This window comes from Triturus cristatus, chromosome 4_1 (genome assembly GCF_964204655.1).
Source record: "Triturus cristatus chromosome 4_1, aTriCri1.1, whole genome shotgun sequence".
In the NCBI taxonomy this organism is placed as follows: domain Eukaryota; kingdom Metazoa; phylum Chordata; class Amphibia; order Caudata; family Salamandridae; genus Triturus; species Triturus cristatus.
Genome location: NC_140585.1, coordinates 297069219 through 297087330, shown reverse-complemented (window position 1 = coordinate 297087330; position 18112 = coordinate 297069219). Strand labels below are relative to the sequence as shown.

Sequence of the window (18112 nt, the reverse complement as noted above, 5' to 3'; positions counted from 1 at the left end):
CTATCCGCCGGCAATCTTACAAATACCTCGGAATATGGGTGGCCCTGCTGCCGGACTTGGCCTGGGCTCTTAACATCACCCCTCTAATCACTAAAACCAAGCAGGACCTGCTGAAATGGGGAAGATTACCTCTCAACCCACTGGGGTGAACAGCCCTATTTAAAATTATTCTCCTCCCCCGGTTTCTCTACATTCTCCAGAACATAGCACACCACATTCCCCGTACCTGGTTTCGAGGAATAGATAGTCTTGTCATAAAATTCCTATGGAACGGTCGACATCCCCGTATGGTCTTCCGCCATTGTCAAATCCCTCCCTTTGATAGAGGCATGGGACTCACAAACCTCTACCTGTACTACCTGGCGACCCACCTCCTCGTGGTCCATGATTGGCTCAATGGGGGTTGGTCTGACCCGGCCTATAGACTTGAACTCAATGATCTGGGCTTTTCCCGCGTTCAAACAAATGCTATACGGCTCCCCTATCCCTAGGGATCTCCCTATAGTGACCCGTGCTGTTTTCTCGGCCTGGCGTGCTTCCCTGCAACACACTCACTAGCACAATAAACTATCCCAACAAACGCCGCTTTGGCGGGGTACATGGCTGCGAGAAGTGGTACACTTAACAGGCTTTCGGTGTTGGGACCTTATCGGTATCTCACAATTAGGGCACATATGGACTGGCGACCATATTCGCTCCTTTTCCATTATACACTCCATCCCTCCCAATTCTACAAGTATTTGGAGATCCGCCACGCCCTAGACACACATCAAGCCTGGCACTTCGTTACCAGGGCACAGCCCCCTTGAGGCCCAGGTCATGATGGGCAACCTTGGAAGAGGAGGGGGTCTTCCGTATTTATCGCTCTTTAACTAATAATGGTCCCACATCTCTCGATCACTTGAGGCTCAGATGGGAGACATAGCTGGGTCAGCTGGAGGACGAGGATTGGAGAGATGTGATGATGGCACCCTTAAATTGTCACTGCTTCGGCCAGGCTCCGCCTGGTCCAGCTCTACTACCTGCACGCCTCCTACCTCGCGCCTAGTCGCTTCCACAAAGCGGGCCTAATCCCCACCCCGGCTAGTAAGAGGTATGGCTCGGATCCTGCGGATTTCTTTCACATAGTTTGGTCATGCTCACACATTGCCTCCTACTTAACCGCCTTAGAGCCAGAACTTGCAGAGGTACTGGGATGGGAAGTGCCACACAACATCCTCCTGGGCATTACTGACGGATTGGATGGGTCCAGGGCAGACAAGGCATTCCTGGGTACGGCGCTAGTGGTGACCAAGCGCGACATAGCAGTTGCATGGAAGAACCCCACCCCACTCTCTTTGGCTAAATGGCGCCGGGGGGTGGATTGGTGTGCCGCGCAGGAGCAGCCGTTGTACGGGGCCAGGGGATGCCCAGACAAACACTGGAAAATCTGGGGCAAATGGCTAGATGTGCTGGACTGAAGGCCATCTTCACATCTGTGGGGTTCCACTGTTACACCGTAGGAAGAGAGAACACTTCAATCATACTTGTTGTACCTGTATTATGCGCTGGAATCCGTATGTTGCACCAATGCCCGACATGCTGCATTGCTTGTTTCTATTTTTCTTTACTTTTCTCAAAATCTATCAAATTGATTATCAAAAAAAAAAACTAGTTCTCACTGAGGTGTTGTTTTAATCCGCTACACGCAGATCTATCAGCGGGTGGATATCCATTCTCAGGGAAGATACTAATAATAATACGTCCATAAAGGTTCGGGATAAGTGGCAAACTAAAGAGGGCCTTCAGATATCAATGTCCACTTGGAATACGATCAATAAGTTTAATGTCACACTTCTTAGAGGTGCAAATTTGAGAAAAATGCAATTTTATTCTAAATGGCTACTTTATAGGACCCCCGCCTTCCTACACAGTATATACCCACAGATACCATATAGATGCTTCTGATGTACAACAGGAGGTGGTGCTAAGTGGTCTCACATTGTGTTGGACTGTCGTAAGATCAAACAATTCTGGGATGACATCATGAAATACTGTAAATACAATTTAGAGATGGGCGGGGGGTAGTTATATACATGTACATTGCAATCCTAGGTTGTTCTGCGATTATTAGTTAGTTCCTTACACGAAAAATGCCTATTTATAGCTGCATTAGTAGCTAGGTCGTTAGCATTACAGAACTGGCATAGTGAAATCATCCCAACAATGGCTGAATAAAATGGGCAGAGTACATGACCTGGAAAAAAGATATGCTTTGAGGTCCGGCACTAACACTAGGTTTAAAGGTTTATGGGATCACCTCTGAAGCAGTGTTTTAAGTTCGATCACTTTCAAAAGAAACGCCAACAGACCAATACCAAAAGCCCACATTTCAAAGCTCAATGTTCGACCCGCAGCCCCTCCATCCGGCCTCAGGGACTTGGAAAGGTCAGCGCGAGCTCGACAGCCTCCTCACGGAGTGCGGAGCCTCCTTCCCGTCAGTCCACGCTCTAATGAGACTTGCACTGCGGCAGCCGGTTATTCAGTCCACTTCTTCTCTTTTGTTTGCTGGCTTACCTTTGGGTGTTAGCATCTTGGACAGACAGGGACGTTTCTAGGTATAGGCAATTCTCAGTGAGCTACAGTTCAAGGAAAAGATGACGCTCCGATTGCTTTTTAATTTTCTGTTAATATTGGAATGGCGACCTAATTCTTCATGCATACCTATATACTACCTGGTGGGAGGAATACTTTTCCCTGATCCCAAGGGACACTTGAATTCCTAGTTTTTCTCCCAGCCACAAGTCAATGCATAGTGGCGCCATGCACTTCTGAGACCAAGCAGGAAAGGTATAGGAGATGCCAAGCTTTAGGGTACTTATTTGTTTCGCAATTCTCAGTGTATTTATCCATATTGACTGTTTAAACAGTTTATCGGCATTCAAAAACTTTGTATCAGACGGGACAAATAATCTGCTGGCGTTTGTCCACAACTACTTTAACAGAAAAGGTCCACTAACCATAAGTGAAATCATTTTAACTACTTTATTTTTATGAGCTGCTTGGAAGCTCATTGGTTCCTTGTTCTGTTGCACCTTGAAATGATCACTATAACAGATGTCCAACTTAAAACAATAACATTCAGCTTGCAAATAAATATTTAGAGAGTAGGCACATTTATTGCCCACAACAATCTTACTGGTTTGGAACCAGTGACAAGCAGGGATACACAAATTACAGTAACAGACACTCAACCTCCAGCGGTATCTCACCAAGACAAAATGTAGCCAGTTGGTACGCCTAACCGGAGATCAATTGTCTATTTTCACACAATCACACGCTTTTTTAATATGATGCAGAGACCTCAGTGGTGGAATGGACATGAAGTGCTTCAAGTACGCTACTTACTTTTTAGAATGTCATCCATCATCCCACAGTCACGCCTACAAAGCCAATGCGTTATCTGAACAATAGCCATCAATGCTGAAAGTTCCACCGTGCACCATCTTTTTAGACTGGTACAGCACAGTAGTTGTTGTGAAACATCAGACCGGTAACACCTTGGTCTCAAAGGCCATTCCAACAAATGTGACAATGCTCCTCTGTCCTTCTGCCAACTACATAAGTCCCCTCTCTAAGGTTAATTCCAAACAGGGCATAGCTTCTTGAGGGAGAGGGGATGGAAGGAGATTGCTGGTGTCCTTTTCCGGACTGATAGCTGGGATTGGAGACCAATACCTGTGATTACGGTTACTTCATGGTCTCATCAGGGATAGCCTATTCCTATCCTGCCCTTTCAATTATCAATCCACTATTTCAGGAACGTTATTCCAATTGTAATAGTTCGAACAAAATGGGGACTGCAAATGTCAGAACGCACCAGGTTAACAAAAAGCACTGGTTAGCTGGAGTTATCTGGCAACCTTAATCTGTGGTGGGTTTCTCCAGCACCCCCGCATACTGAAGGACAGGGAAATATGAAGGCAGTAGATAGGACGCATTAAGAGCACTCATTCAAATCTTCACCTCTTTGCTCAGCAGGGTACAGTTCAAAAAAAGTTAAACATTTAGCTTGCAAAGTTTCTTCCACATAACACTTGCGCATGATCACTGCATGTGCTGTGTCGTGACTGGCTGAGTGTTCCTACCTTCACACGGCATCTAACTGTATGATGTTTTGGAAACATGCATCCACACCAGCCATGTGTGTTTTATTGGGGCCAATCTCCCTGGACCATTGTGGTGTTGCTGCCTTTTTTGCATAAGTACTCTACCAGAGCACATGTTTTCCAGCTGTTTTCCTCAAGCACTTCTGTCCCTACACCGAGCTGGCTCATGTTGCTGTTACGCTGCCCATGTGCATTTTGTTGGCACCTCCAAAATTAAGCTGCCAGCTACTCCGGCTTTAATTTTCTTTTCGAAAAGCCATGCTGCACAGCATCGGGGGTAATGTACAGCATGAATAAAACCACTGCTAAATCCTATAGATCCTATAGGTGAGCATAATTCTGTGTGTGTGGGGGGGGGGGGGGGGGGGAGTTGTTACACTGATCATCTTTCAATCAAAGTAAGAAAGAGGTAAGGTCTGCAGTCAACATCTGTAATGGATCTGTGCTCTACCCATGAAACACCCAGCAATTCAATTTTTGGACCTAGATTTTGACTATGTACTCCCATCATTTAAAATAAAATTAGCTGGTGTGCACAACAGAGATAAGTGGCCCTGAAAGTGTTTCCTGTCACATGTGTACACCCATGCATGCTGAGATGGACTGTTGTGTGACTCAGCCTGGTATCTAGGCCTGGGCGTAGTTTGAGGAGTTTTGCTACGCGAAACTCCACGAAGTTACAAAGAACCTCTGTGAAGTTCCACGAGTCGGAGTGCAGTGCGAACTGCAGTTTGTGCTGGTATTCCTACCGCTCGGGTAGAAATTCTACCCGAGCGGCAGCTCGCAAACTTACCGTTCGCGAGCAGGGGAATAACTCTGCTGCACATCGCGAAGCAGTGTTTTCTGCACTCAGCGAACTCCACGGAGTGCAAAGTGCATAAAACTCGACGAACGGAGCGAAGTTCACCGCCCAGGCCTACTGGTATCTACATACAGTTAATACTATGAAGGATGAGATCAAGTTTAAATTGTTTTAATTGAAGACTAAATGGAACTGCACCAATCCTTTTGGTAAAGCGTGTAATGTTTCACATTTTGTACTTTATGTTTAAGCAGTAATGCAGGCCTGGCTGAGCATAGATCAGCTCAGAGGATAATGTGCTTTGATTTTGGAAGGCACCGCTGTTTTGCAGTCTACCCAAAATGCTGCATACAGGCAGTGAGCAAATTTGTTCAGTGTTATGTATTGGTGGATGGATGATGCGACAGTGTTCACCTGTGTGGATCCCTGTGATCTGGATGAATGTTTCTCTTGTCTAGTTAGGTACAAAATACATGTTTATGGTCAAGCCAGTAGGGTTAGGTTTTCTACGTTGAAATGTGTTGACAAAGGTCTTTACTATTGATTATGAAACACTGGACAAAATGTACGGTAACACATTTTGTGAAAAGTCACCTGTGACTGTAAGACATGTAAGTGGGGGAAGCTCATTTTCTAGGTTAAAGTGTGTTCTCATGCAGATTAACACATGATACCGCACAGCTAGCAGGAAAGGGTAAGATTTTTTTTCGTATGGTTGTTCAGGAAGGGCTCTTTTAGGATGGGGTTCAATTTGTCAAAAACAGTGAAAAAACTAGTATACATTAATAATTCTGTACACAGTACTTTGTTTTTAATTAAGAAGGAAAACCACACACAATTAAGTCTCAACATTGATTTATTGAGAGTTATTTATCACTGACTGCCACCTTACATTCTAACACCATCACCAATAGACCAAGTCAGTGGTGAATTCCGGGAGTTATAAGAAACAACAAATGTAGTCTCATCTATTATCAACCAGTAAGATGGCATAAGTTTGTACAAATAAACATATACACAACTCAGTTAAATCTGATTTTAGTACAGGATCAACTTTGGTATGCATCATGGATGACCTGCAAGGCCCTCCTGTCCCAACCATTGTAGGTTGGGATAAATGAAAATAAAAAATAAATAAAGCGCAATGACCTGCATCACACTTTGTTCAGAGGATGAATCCTCGTTCTCCAATCCAGCCATCCTTAAACGCATTAGACCAGTGGCTTCCACAGGGCGTATCCGTTGTGCCCTACATTGTTCATGTGTATGAGGTACCATAGGCCAGTTTGTGTCATTTGGCCTCACAGTCATAATAGTGGATGACAGCCAAATTGATGTACGTCTGGAGGATCATTTGGATTCAACTCAAAACATTTTGGGACTGCCTCTTAATAGTGGACAATTAAAAAAAAAGATATGGGGAGTGAAGCTGAACACTGACAAAGCTCACATTTTGGTGGTGGGGCACCACTGCTTTCTGGTCCTCCAACTGGAAGGATAAAGATCTTGGGGATTGGGTCCTGTCCCTGCCCCCCAAATCCAGTGGCAGTAGGTAGAAATCTGGGATTGTTACTTGATTAGGGCTCAACTGTTTCTTCATAGAGTGAATTACCTTTCCTTGCTTTTATTATATGAGAAAGGTCTGCAAACGATCAGTGTTTTCCTGCCATAATCCATTAATGCAACCGTTTATTTCATCTGACTCATACAATCCTCTGTATTTCGGAGCTCTAAAAGTTTTATAAGACAAGCTGAAGATTCAATAAAATGCTGCTGGTATGCATGTATGCGGCATCTGTATAACGCAAACCTAGCCAAACAGCAGTAGAGTGCTAAACAGAGTCAAAGACGAAGCCAAACAAAGCAATGTGTTTTTTAAAAGGTTGATTTTAAGCTCTTTATACATTTTGGCAATGTTGTTCCAGATCCTAGTTGCATAGGTCTTCAGCATTGCATTCAAATTTCACCACATTCCATAGGCTTCCTATGTGCAACGGATTCACTTTTATTAAAACATGTTCTGGTACATGAAACTTAGACTAACAAAGGATCAAGTTACAGCCTACATTTGAGCCATTCCTATCCAAGCATTCTCTGATCTCTCACTGCTCACCTGGTGGTGGTCCTTTGTATTCATAATTAGGATGGACAATCATGTCTTCTCTTTTATAGATATCAGCAATGGCAGCAGCTTTCTCACCCTGCGTTTGCAGGAGGATCATGCCAGATTTGGTAAGTTTGCTAAAGATGTGGCTCTTTGTACACTATAGTTAAATGCATTCTTTGTTTACACAGTTGAGTCATTTAGCACCAGACCATCAAAGTGGATAATCACCTGCTCTATAAAATAACTCAACTTCTTGAAGTCCTATGCTAGCTTGTGGTATGGTATTTGAAAAAGATAAGTCAGCAGACACTGAGGCATGACAAAATCGCACATGCAAGAGCTCACTCAACATACTTCTTGCAGGTCTCACTTCTGCTTTTCCAACAAATATCCAGCCTGAAGAACTATTATGGTTGTTGCAGATTTGGATAATATAACCTGACATTGATATAGGGAGTAACGTTCGCTGCTAAAAACAATGCACTTAATAAATATATGATTTACATGTAGCATTATAGCTAACCCCAGTGTCATCTGTTTCCAACCCTAGTGAGGACAATACCAAAGTCAAAGAGCTAATGCTAAGAGGAGGTTACAGCAAGCAGACATCACAAAATGAGAAACCTAATCTGTTAATTTGTGGTTTACAAGGAACTGCCTTGAATGAATATCACCAAACCATTACAGGTGATCTGTAAGAAATTGTCCTAACTGTGAAACCTGCACAGATTGGGTATCCGCATAAAGTACAGTTCAGTATTTCAGGTGCTCAGACTACATTTTCATTACATTTTCTCGGAGCTTCAATTTGGGTACAGCAGTTACCGGTCAATGTGTAGTCTGGATGCAGCAAGTGACCTCTTTAAAGACTGTGAACATTCAGCTGCTTTGTCACTAGGAATCTGGTATTATGTAGCATAAGAGTGAAACTGGGTTTAGTTAATCACCATAAAAGGGTCACAAAAGAATCTAAATCAAATGGGCCAGTTTGGTTTCAATTATCTTAGAGAATACAGTGAAATGATCAACATTACTCACATATCACAAACAATTTCTTAAGCGGTACTAAAAGCTATACACTCACAATACAGATTTTACAGATGTCATTACTCTAAACACCAGCAAAGCATGTGGCACTACAGGGACCATAAGACAAGGCTGATAAGTCTGGTAGGAAATCAATATAATAAACAGCCACCAAAAGTAGCTATCACATTGTACACCAGAAACAATAAAAACAGAAATCCATATGAAGGTGAATCAAATTTTGGCCAGCGGTTAAGGAATTCAACACAGGCATAATAGCTGAATGGTGTTACTGTTGGGTGTGGATGCTGAATGCTTGGAAAAAAACTGTAAAGATATACTTTCAAATTGAAGCACATTTTCATTTCCCAACAGTCTGGTAAATCCTCCTTGGTAAAAAGTGCAGACATGGTCTCCTATTGTGAGAAGTGTGACTATAGCAGTAGTTATTCACCATCCCTAAAAGTCTGATCGATCAGAGGCCAGGTCTCCTTTCAACTCTCACCATAATCTTTGCCTCAATTCTGTGACTTAAAGTCTTTGTAAACGTTTCTTAGGATGTACTCTTCCTTTCAAACTTCCATTCGTTTGCATAGAAAGATCCTAGGATGCAATGAGGACCACCATCACAATTCCACTAGCAACACTGCTTCTTTTGAGAAATACCAGTATCTTATCTGGAAGAAACTGAATCTGGCACGTAGCTAACTATATGCCAGGCACCTTAAGAATCAAAACAGTTTTGAAAATGAACCTTCAGTGTGCATGAGGATTTAAACAGCACAAACTTACAAGGCAAAGAAGCAGTGTAAAAAGGTGAGGATAGAGGGTGAGGATAGAGGATGAGTACAGAATATTTTGGTGTGGGTGGAAGGCAGGCCAAGGATTATTACCAGTTTGGATGTATAATCTGAAGGTTTCCACGGGGATGAAGTGCTGCATTAAAAGGAGGGTGTTCAGTTCCTTCCTGAAGAGTAAAAGCGAGGATGGTTGGGAAGTTCTAGATCCAAGGAGTGTGGCAAGAAAAGCTTTGCATTTTTTCTTCTACTTTCTAGCAAATTGTCTCTCCTTAAATTCGAGGTTTGGCACAATCTATACTAATTAGGATTTGAAAAATAAAAGCTGTAGCTCACTTGGTAAAAAGAAAAAAAGAATACATGCACTTTATTAATCACTTAGGTTTGTTGTGGCTAAAAGATGAATAGAGAAACTGAACATTGAATGGTTTTTATACATGCACCACTGCGTTCATTAACTGGGAACTGCTGTGTAGCCAATTAACAAGACTTAGAAGCACTTACCTATGTCCATTATCTTTTATCTTGCATGCATCTGGGCTGGTCTCATTTTTGTCCCACAACAAGGAACTAGCATTTCAGAGGCTTATTTAAAGACCGTTTTGTTTTAGTGAGGCGTAAATTCTCAACTTTTTAAGGCTAGCACCTGGATTTCTTAGGGTTGAGGTGACTTATAAATTGCACATTGACTTAACTACCCTCTACCTACATCAAGCTCATTCAAAACATCGGATGCTCCCTAAATGAAACATTGTCACTAAGGAGGAGGTGAGCTGATTTACACAGAAAACTTAAACATCCTGACAATCGGGAAAGGATCAGAATATGTTATCTGCACCCCAGCTTAAGGGTTGACTCAACCATTCTGTTACTACAGCTACAGACTGACTGGCCATTCATGCCAGTTTTTTGGGGCCACAAATCACTGAAAGGCCTCTTTCTTCCAGACTTCTTTACAAAAGAACCCAGGAATAAAATAGCCCAATTAGTGGGATTTAGTTACTGCCTTCCATGGACCACTGGAGAGGACAGATTGTTGTGATAAATGTCAGGGCCTGTCCTGTTCGCATCTTGAATGCCAATGGCAAAGAGATTATTCCCTATTATGATCAAATATCAAACCGTATTAATACAAACTAAGAACCTATTTTTTAAATTCTAAAATCTTCTAACAGACAAAAATACATTGTCAAAACAGTAAAAGGCTTTCAGTTCAAGACAATCACCCAAGCTACTGCATCCACACAAGAAATCGGATTTGCTTAATGGCCATTTTATAGATATATTTATTTTTTTAATCAGAGATCACATCCCCAACACACCCACCAATACTGAGAAGTCCCTTTACATCCATAGAAAGGAACCCACCTATAATACATGCTCCCCCTCAAAATCATTGAAGAACGCCGCCTCTCTGATATCAAAGGCAAAATCAGATTCACTTTTAGATACCTGCCCTCCGTGTATTCAAAACGTTTTCTCACATGAAATCCTACATCCTTTACGACTTCACCTAAAATAAATCCCTCTCAAGGGATAGTACCAAACTCATTCAAAGAGGCTTTTGTAATTCTGTTGCCCAAAAAGTAAGGTGAAGATCTTTTCATCTTGAAAAACTATAATTTAATTTTCCTTCTGCCTCTCTCTTCTCCAAAATTATGGAAGCTCATGTGGTACAAGAACTATGTCACCATCTTCAAGTGATTAATTTTGTTGATCATCTTCAGGCTGGCTATTAGCCATAACACAGGATTGAATCTGTCATGTTGTCTGTATTTGACGATGTGCATAATGCGGAAGATGTAGGACAAACTTCAGCTCTGATACAGTTTGATCTGTCAGCGGGTTTCGACACGACTGACCATGAATTATTGGCATGTGTGTAGAAACCACTAGCTGGCTTACAAGGTTTGACTCCCGATTGGATCAAATCCTTCCTGGACAATCATACTCAAAAGGTTTAACTTGATCCTTTTAAGGCACCCACAATACAGGTGAATTGTGGGGTGCCTCAGAGATCTTCCTTATCTTTCCACCATTTTAACCTATATATTAGGCCACTAATCAAGGAACTATGGGCAAAAAAACTGAAGTTTATATCACTGCACTAATAGAACTCAAATCCTATTTTGGCGAGAAGGCACTTCGGTCTCTCAGAAAAACAACAAAAGTCATCATGGGCTTCATCTGGGAATGGATGGCTAACAATCAACAAACTTAAAGCAAATAAAACCAAAACAGTGATTCTAAATAATGCACTTCGTCTTTGGAGCCAGCTAGATTGGACAACAGAAGGGGACCACCCCTACTCCAATAAGCCAAGGAGAAAGCCTTTAAGTAATTGTAGACTGCAGATTCTCCCTAAAACCTCAAATCGGAGCAGTAATTTCCTTGTGTTTCTAACTGTTGAATAAGATTTTTTTTAAATTGCTATGTTTCTCGCTCATGACGCTCTGAAAACAGTAATAATGGCAATCGAATCCAAGCTGGACTACACATTCTATATTAACATGCCTTCCAAAAACCTTGCCCTATAGACTGCAGTCTCTCTAGAACCAAGCAGCTAGACTGAATACACGACTGAGGAATTCACTAGCTGCCCTGGAATAGGGAATTAGATACAGAATATGCTGCTTGATGTTAATAGGTCTCTCTGTTGAGGGCTGCCAATTCCTAACAAAAAAGATCAATAAGTACACTCTGGCTCGGGAGCTCTGCTCATCATCATATTTCCTAATTATTCAAGATTCAGATATGAAAGTGCGGGTGCGGCTTTTCAGTTCAAACCTCATGTAGCTGGAAATCTTTACCATCATCTCTTTGCTCAAACTAATTGCGTTACTTTTAAGAAAAATGTAAAGACTTGGCTATTTAAACTAGCCTACTTATGCAATCAACTATGATGTATGCTAATCTCCTGATACATCCCCTACAGTGCCAAGAAACCATTGGGGAATGTGTGCTTTACAAGAATCAACATATCAATTTATGAGCACCCTACCTATAGGCAGGGTATTTTCTGACAGACTTCCAGATCGACAGAATGTAGTAATGTATGACCTGAGGATTTACAAACTGTGCACAACTCCTCATTTTCAGGCAAACACAGGATACTTAACTTATGTAGTCACTTGTCAGGACAGAACCACTGTGATCATCTATTAGAGTTCAGGTCGACTCCAAAAGGTTTGTGAGCCATTTTACATAAGTGACTGACTGTACGCAGTTTTTTCCTTTGTATTTCTTGGCTAGCCCCCTTTAAGTGTATTGACACCTAGACGTTTGATAACACAACAGACATCTTAAATTATATTGCAGTTAAACTAATAATCTATCAAAAGACTGGAAATAACAATTTGCTTAAAACCATGCTTGTGGAGCAAAAATCAATGCAAACTCATTAGTACAACCCTCTAATCAGACACTCTTCAGGAGCCTTATTAAACCCTATGCTCATGCTACTAGGAGTTTATGAAATAACGGTGCCTGAAAAAAATTAATCCGGTTGTATGCAATGGGACAGCTATTTATGCAAAGGCAGTAAGTGAGTTTAACAAGCATTTGCAATGCAATAGGTCTCGTATTCATAGGAGTTTGAGCTATTGGCATTGTAAATGACAATGCTTTTTATTTAAGTTTGTTTTTTCTAAAACATAAATAAAAGGCACTGTCATTTATAATGCCAATAGCTCAAACTCGTATAACTGCGAGACCTATTGCATTGCAAATGCTTGTTTTAAGATATGAGGACATGCATACTGGATGCTATTCTAACATCACAGCCATTGTTTCCCGTTATTTCGATGCGAGACGAACGAGCTGCACGAACGTTCTATTTTCGTGTGCAAACCATTATTTCCTGGTTCTCGCTTGCTGCGCTGCATTGCTGTTTTTGCAGGCTCTGCGCCAGGGCTGGCAATTCGGAGCGGGCAGAGAGCTCATTGCAGGGCTAATGAAAGGTGTCAAAAAGACGAGGCTGTGTCACTGTTGTAAAAAGTGCTGAGGTGACGCTACCAATGAGAAATGGTAAATGTAGCATTGTTCCACGTGTTAGTGCGTGTTTGAGGCACCTCGATAGGGTAGTTGTGAACTGTTGCTTTATAAACATTAAATGCTGTGCATTTAAATTGAATGTTTGGACGGCTATAGAGAATGCAAACTGTTGCATTTTTCTCCCTTGTAGTGCATGTTTTAATATGTATGAGAGCCCTAGTAATAGCTAACGAATGACCTGTGTTGTTGCTGGGGCCTCACTGTTCTTTCTGCCTGTTTTTTGCGAGCGTTTGAGGAATGTGCTTCCTTGAGATAAGCACAAGTGTTATGGGGCTCCCTTTGCTCGACCAGAAGAATTCCTTGGGTTTGCTTTTGAAGTGGAGTGGGGGGCGGGTGTTTTATGACCCCTCTGTCCGTCTGCTTAGAAACCTTTTCCAGACGTGGGCTGCATCTGGTGCCGCGTTAGAAGTGTTGAGCCAAGGTATTTACTGGTTGTGATCAACAAAGGCTACCCACCGTACCTATATTTGTAATTACAGAAGTATAGACATTGTGTTTAGTAAAAGAAATACATGAACTTCAAGTAATATGCCGCAGTTGTTTTTTTTTTAAATTTAAGTGAAGTTAAATCCAACGTGGTGTTAGTAAATGGAAGGGGTTTGTAAGAATACGCGTAGCAATGGTGAAAGGGTGTGCCTAACTGTGGTTTGAAAGCGCATATTAAGTGAGTGGGAAATCGATGGCGCCGTTGATAAGAAGGGCTTTGCCTGGAACTGTGTGAAGGTGACAAACAGTCACAGCATGTGACAAACAGTCACAGCATGTGACTGGAGCCCAGAACACTTTGCTCGACGGTGTGAATTACAGTGTAACAAGAGATGGTGAAAGAGATAGTTTAGAATGAGGCCAAAAGGATAGGCAAGAAAATGGAAAGGCTTACTACTTTCTTGTGCGTAGTTTCAGGAACACTAAAAATGGTTTGACGTGTTAAACTTGCTAATATATAAACGTGCCTTTGTAGCTTGTGTAAAAACAAAAAAGTCCGTTATAGAAACGGGATATGAAAGGTTGGGATTGCTGCAAAATAGCTAAGAGGCACTTTCCGAACCGAGGTCAGGGCACTGCTCATTGAATTCTAATTTAAAATTATATTTGCAATACCTAAATGAATAATGCATCTTAAATATCTGCCCCTCTTACACTCTCTGTTCTCTTTATGTTTTGTAAATCGTCATCATATGTTAAAGGAACTAATTCTACTGGGCGGCAGACCTTTTCACTTGCGATGTCTAGAAGGCACGCATTTCTCCTGAACGTACAAGAAAATGTCGAACCAGGCACTTCATTGAAGATGTGATGTTAAAGAATGATATAAGCTCAAAAAATACACTTTCCTCGCAGGTGTGGGGAAAGAGGGCATCGAAAACAAACAAACACCCAGGACTGTTAACGCTACTGACTGCATTTCACGGCCGAAACTTTTCCAATTGCATTCTGCAGTTATCAACAACGTAAGGCTCTGGTCCTGACGCTTTGCAGTTCCATGGACCAGGGCATTCACAGCCTCCCAGAGATGAAGGGGTTCAGTCTGCGCGCGCCGGAGCACCCCGACATTTGCAGTCTGCCCAAGAAATTAGAAGCAACCGGCTGATAAACAGCCAGAGAAGGAAACATATAGGAATAAACAGACAAAGTCAAAGAAAAACATGAAGCGATGGGGAGAGAAAGCGTGTGAGAGACAGCAAGAGAAGGAAAAATATAGGAAAACACAAAGTCAAAGAGGGACATGGAGCGATGGTGAGAGACAGCGAGTGAGATAGACAGCAAGAGAAGGAAAAATACAGGAAGAGATAGACAAAGTCAGAAAAAGCAATGGTGAACGAGAACGACAGAGAGACAGCAAGAGTGGGGAAAAGTATAGAAAGAGGCAAAGTCAAAGAAAGATATGGAGCGATGGTGAGAGAGAGCGAGTGAGAGAAACAGCCAGAGAATGAAAAGTATAGGAAAAGAAAGTCAAACAAGCATTGGCCGCACGCGCGCCTTGCAATTAAAGTTTTTTAAAAAAAAGACAAGCCCGGCGGAGCGTGGCGCGCGCGCGCTTGGGGGCGGGGGAGCGCATTTCAAACGGGGAAGCGGACCCTTTGAAGTGCTCCCAAAAGCGGAGTGCATGGCGGCACGATGCGCGTGATTGTGCGCGTGCTAGCCATGCAATCCGCTTTTTGGGAGCACTTTTCAAACCCGCTTTCTATAGTCTCGCTTTGCGATCGCTTACGCGATAGCAAGGCGAGACCTAAAAAATAAAGGTGAGCGAAAATTATGCCAACTGCCAGATCTAGCAGTAGGCCTGTCCGAGAACAGTAGAGGCTGGCAAGGACAAGGCAGTACAATCAACAGCCCCTTGAAAGAATGCTGAGTACAGTGCAGGAACAAATCAGGAGTGGAGAGGATGGGGTGTCCCTCGCAATCACATTCTACAAATGCACGCTTCGAAAATAAACATGGGACAGGGAGGTCCAGGCCTGGAGCGTGCAGGCTACAGCAGAAACTGTATCTTCATGAGCACATGCTGTAAAAGCAGGCCCTGGAATTCAACACAAGAGGGAGATGAAAAACATTAGAAAAGAAGAACCAATCCGAACATGCAAATCAGGTCTCGTTATTATGATAACTACTGCCATTACTAACTGGCAAAAGGCAGGCATCTGGTTGAAACAGCACACCAGAACAAGGATCTGATGACACATAGTAACATCAAAGAAAACGTATTTGTATGATACGGAGGTTCCCAAACAGTTTTGGTCTCAAAATTGCAGGAAAAACGTGGCTTATTAACCAAGTTTATTGGAAGCTGCATCTTATGAAATATTCTGACGTTTGTGTTGTATGAGCAACACTGGCTAAATCTATTAAACTATGCTGTCAAGTAAGTCATCTTTTCACAACTAAAAGGCACAACAGTTCACAAAGAATAAGTAACGCCTAAAATGTTTGGAACTCACTTCTGGCTTGCCAAAATAAAATAGGTTTGTAATATATACAAAAGTTAAAATCAGGATTTCTTTTGAGATGGACTGAATTAAGAGTTGTACTTTTTAAACCAGGGAGTTGCGACGCAAACGGTGGCAAGGCAGACGTCAAAAGCCTGTGAGAGGGAGTCACTAAAACCTGTGAGAGGGAGTCACTAAATAAACTCACACAAGAAGATAATAATATTTAAAATAAAAGGTTAAAAGGTTCATGACACTCTTGAGACATCGACCAATATAGGAAAATGCGGTAATATTAATTGAAAGTCGGGAAAGCAAATTTTTAATAACAAACACTGGATGTATGGTACAGACTGTCTTCATGAAACTGTCATGTTATTTACATTACCCAATTAGAAAAAAATTACATCACGAGCAAAGAAAATGGGTAGAGCTTATGGGAACTAACTACTGATCTCCAGGTCTCTCACCAAAACATGCCTAGGTCATCACAAATTATGTTGACAGACTCCCTAGAAAGCAGGACAGACTACCAACGTATTAGTCCTGTCATTTCTGCTCATGAAAACTGCGTTTGAAGTAGTAGAGTACAGACATTCACCTACAACTAAACCTGGTATATACTGGAAGCAACCATTTTTAACAAAGTCAACCAACATGACACGATCAAATTCCTAATTCACAATCTCATAATGTGTGCAGTTTTACTTCGTCAGAGTGATCAAACTTGTGCTTTTGGTCATTCTTTCTCCATCAAACCAAACCGATAGACGCACAGGCAAGGTACAGCGACTCGACGCTGCTTACATGAGTGAATCCTGTTCTACTCAGGGTTATAAGACCTAGGATTTACTCTTCAGCCTCATTAGCTTCAGTACTGTCAACAAATGGGACATCACCCAAACAGGCCGACAAAAGGCAGCCTCATGCACTTCATACCATTCTTACCAGTTCTTTCTTTCCCCGAAGGGGTTTAGGCTGGTCTTTCCTTTGAAGCTGATTGACTATCTGTTCAGCCAGAGAGCTCACTCCGCCTGTGTACATCTTTATATACTTCTATGAGATGGAGAAAAAACAGGATGGAGGGAAGCAGGAGGAGAAGGAAAGGAGGACCCACCATATCAAGGAGAAAAGAAACACTAGATCAGGGAAGTAACAATTAAAGACACGAAAATGCAGAGATCAAATAAGTCACACCATGCCAGAGCAGTGGGCTTTCCAAGGCAAAAGAAGCAAACCGTGGAACACTTCTCACAAATCCTGCACAGCAAGGTTAGCATTTAAATATGCAAGGTGATGCGGCAGACATGTCTTGGTGATTAGCAGCACTACTGTGAGCGTATATGTGAAGCTTAAACAACTATTGCTTCATTGGCTTTTAAAAAACAGAACAGCTTGCTGTCACCTTCTGTACAAAGGCATCTTTGACATTGGGCTTCTGTACCAAAACTAGATGGGCAAATGGGGAAGGCTTTTTCAGCAATGCAAATAAAATGCTTGAATAAAGTAAAGAAATATAATTTTAACCTCCACAAAAACAACATGATTGTGGCAGATGTTGAACAGCTATAAAAGGTTTACTTGCAGAATGTGGCTTCATAATAGTAAAAAATGAGAAGATAACTATCAACACCTACTAAACTGTCCATATCTATAGTAGTACAATACAACAAGGGACCACATGAGAGTGACGCTCATAACGGTCACACTCTTTCTGGTGGATACTCTAACCAGAGATGCCTCACCTTTAGAATATTCCCATGAGCCAGACTGGATCAGAAGATCTACCAGCAGTACACTCCCGCAGGCGGGTAGGTGGCGCTGTGCGGCTCTACACTGATGACGCTCCGCTCCAGGTGCGACGGAGCAGAGTTCAATATAAGCAGACATCAGTTTCTTTCTTTACTTCGCACGTGTCTACGGATCCTGAAGTTATCAGAGATTGTGACCTATTTAGATGGAACAAGAAACGATACCACAGAAACAGGGAGGTCGGTGAGGAATCTGCAGGTAAGAGTATCCACCAGAAAGACCATTACCGAAGGTAAGTGACTGGTTATTCTGATGGAAGCTTCTAACTACAGAGCCCACACCTTTAGAACGGATATCATAGCAGTACCTCCCCAGAGGGTGGATGTCTTCGACTAAAACATCCTGCAGTAGAGAAACAACGAAATGGCGTGAATGTGTTTATTGACTCTCACTTCGTGGCAGACATAAGCCAAGGACAGGGAATCTGCATACAAGCACAG

The 18112-nt window shown here is 42.2% G+C and overlaps 1 protein-coding gene across 32 annotated transcripts in view; it reads right to left on the bottom strand.

Annotated features, from left to right (window-relative positions):
- MICAL3 (microtubule associated monooxygenase, calponin and LIM domain containing 3) overlaps positions 1–18112 on the bottom strand; it is a 1875796-nt gene that overhangs the window by 877998 nt on the left and 979686 nt on the right. For 22 of the 32 annotated variants that reach the window (XM_085652129.1, XM_085652139.1, XM_085652136.1 and 19 more), the window contains one exon: positions 16809–16916. The exons of 9 other annotated variants lie outside the window; for them this stretch is intronic. In XM_085652129.1, the coding sequence (XP_085508255.1) occupies positions 16809–16916 (108 nt within the window). The remainder of the gene's footprint in view (positions 1–16808; positions 16917–18112) is intronic. One more of the 32 variants, XM_085652133.1, reaches the window with a different exon arrangement.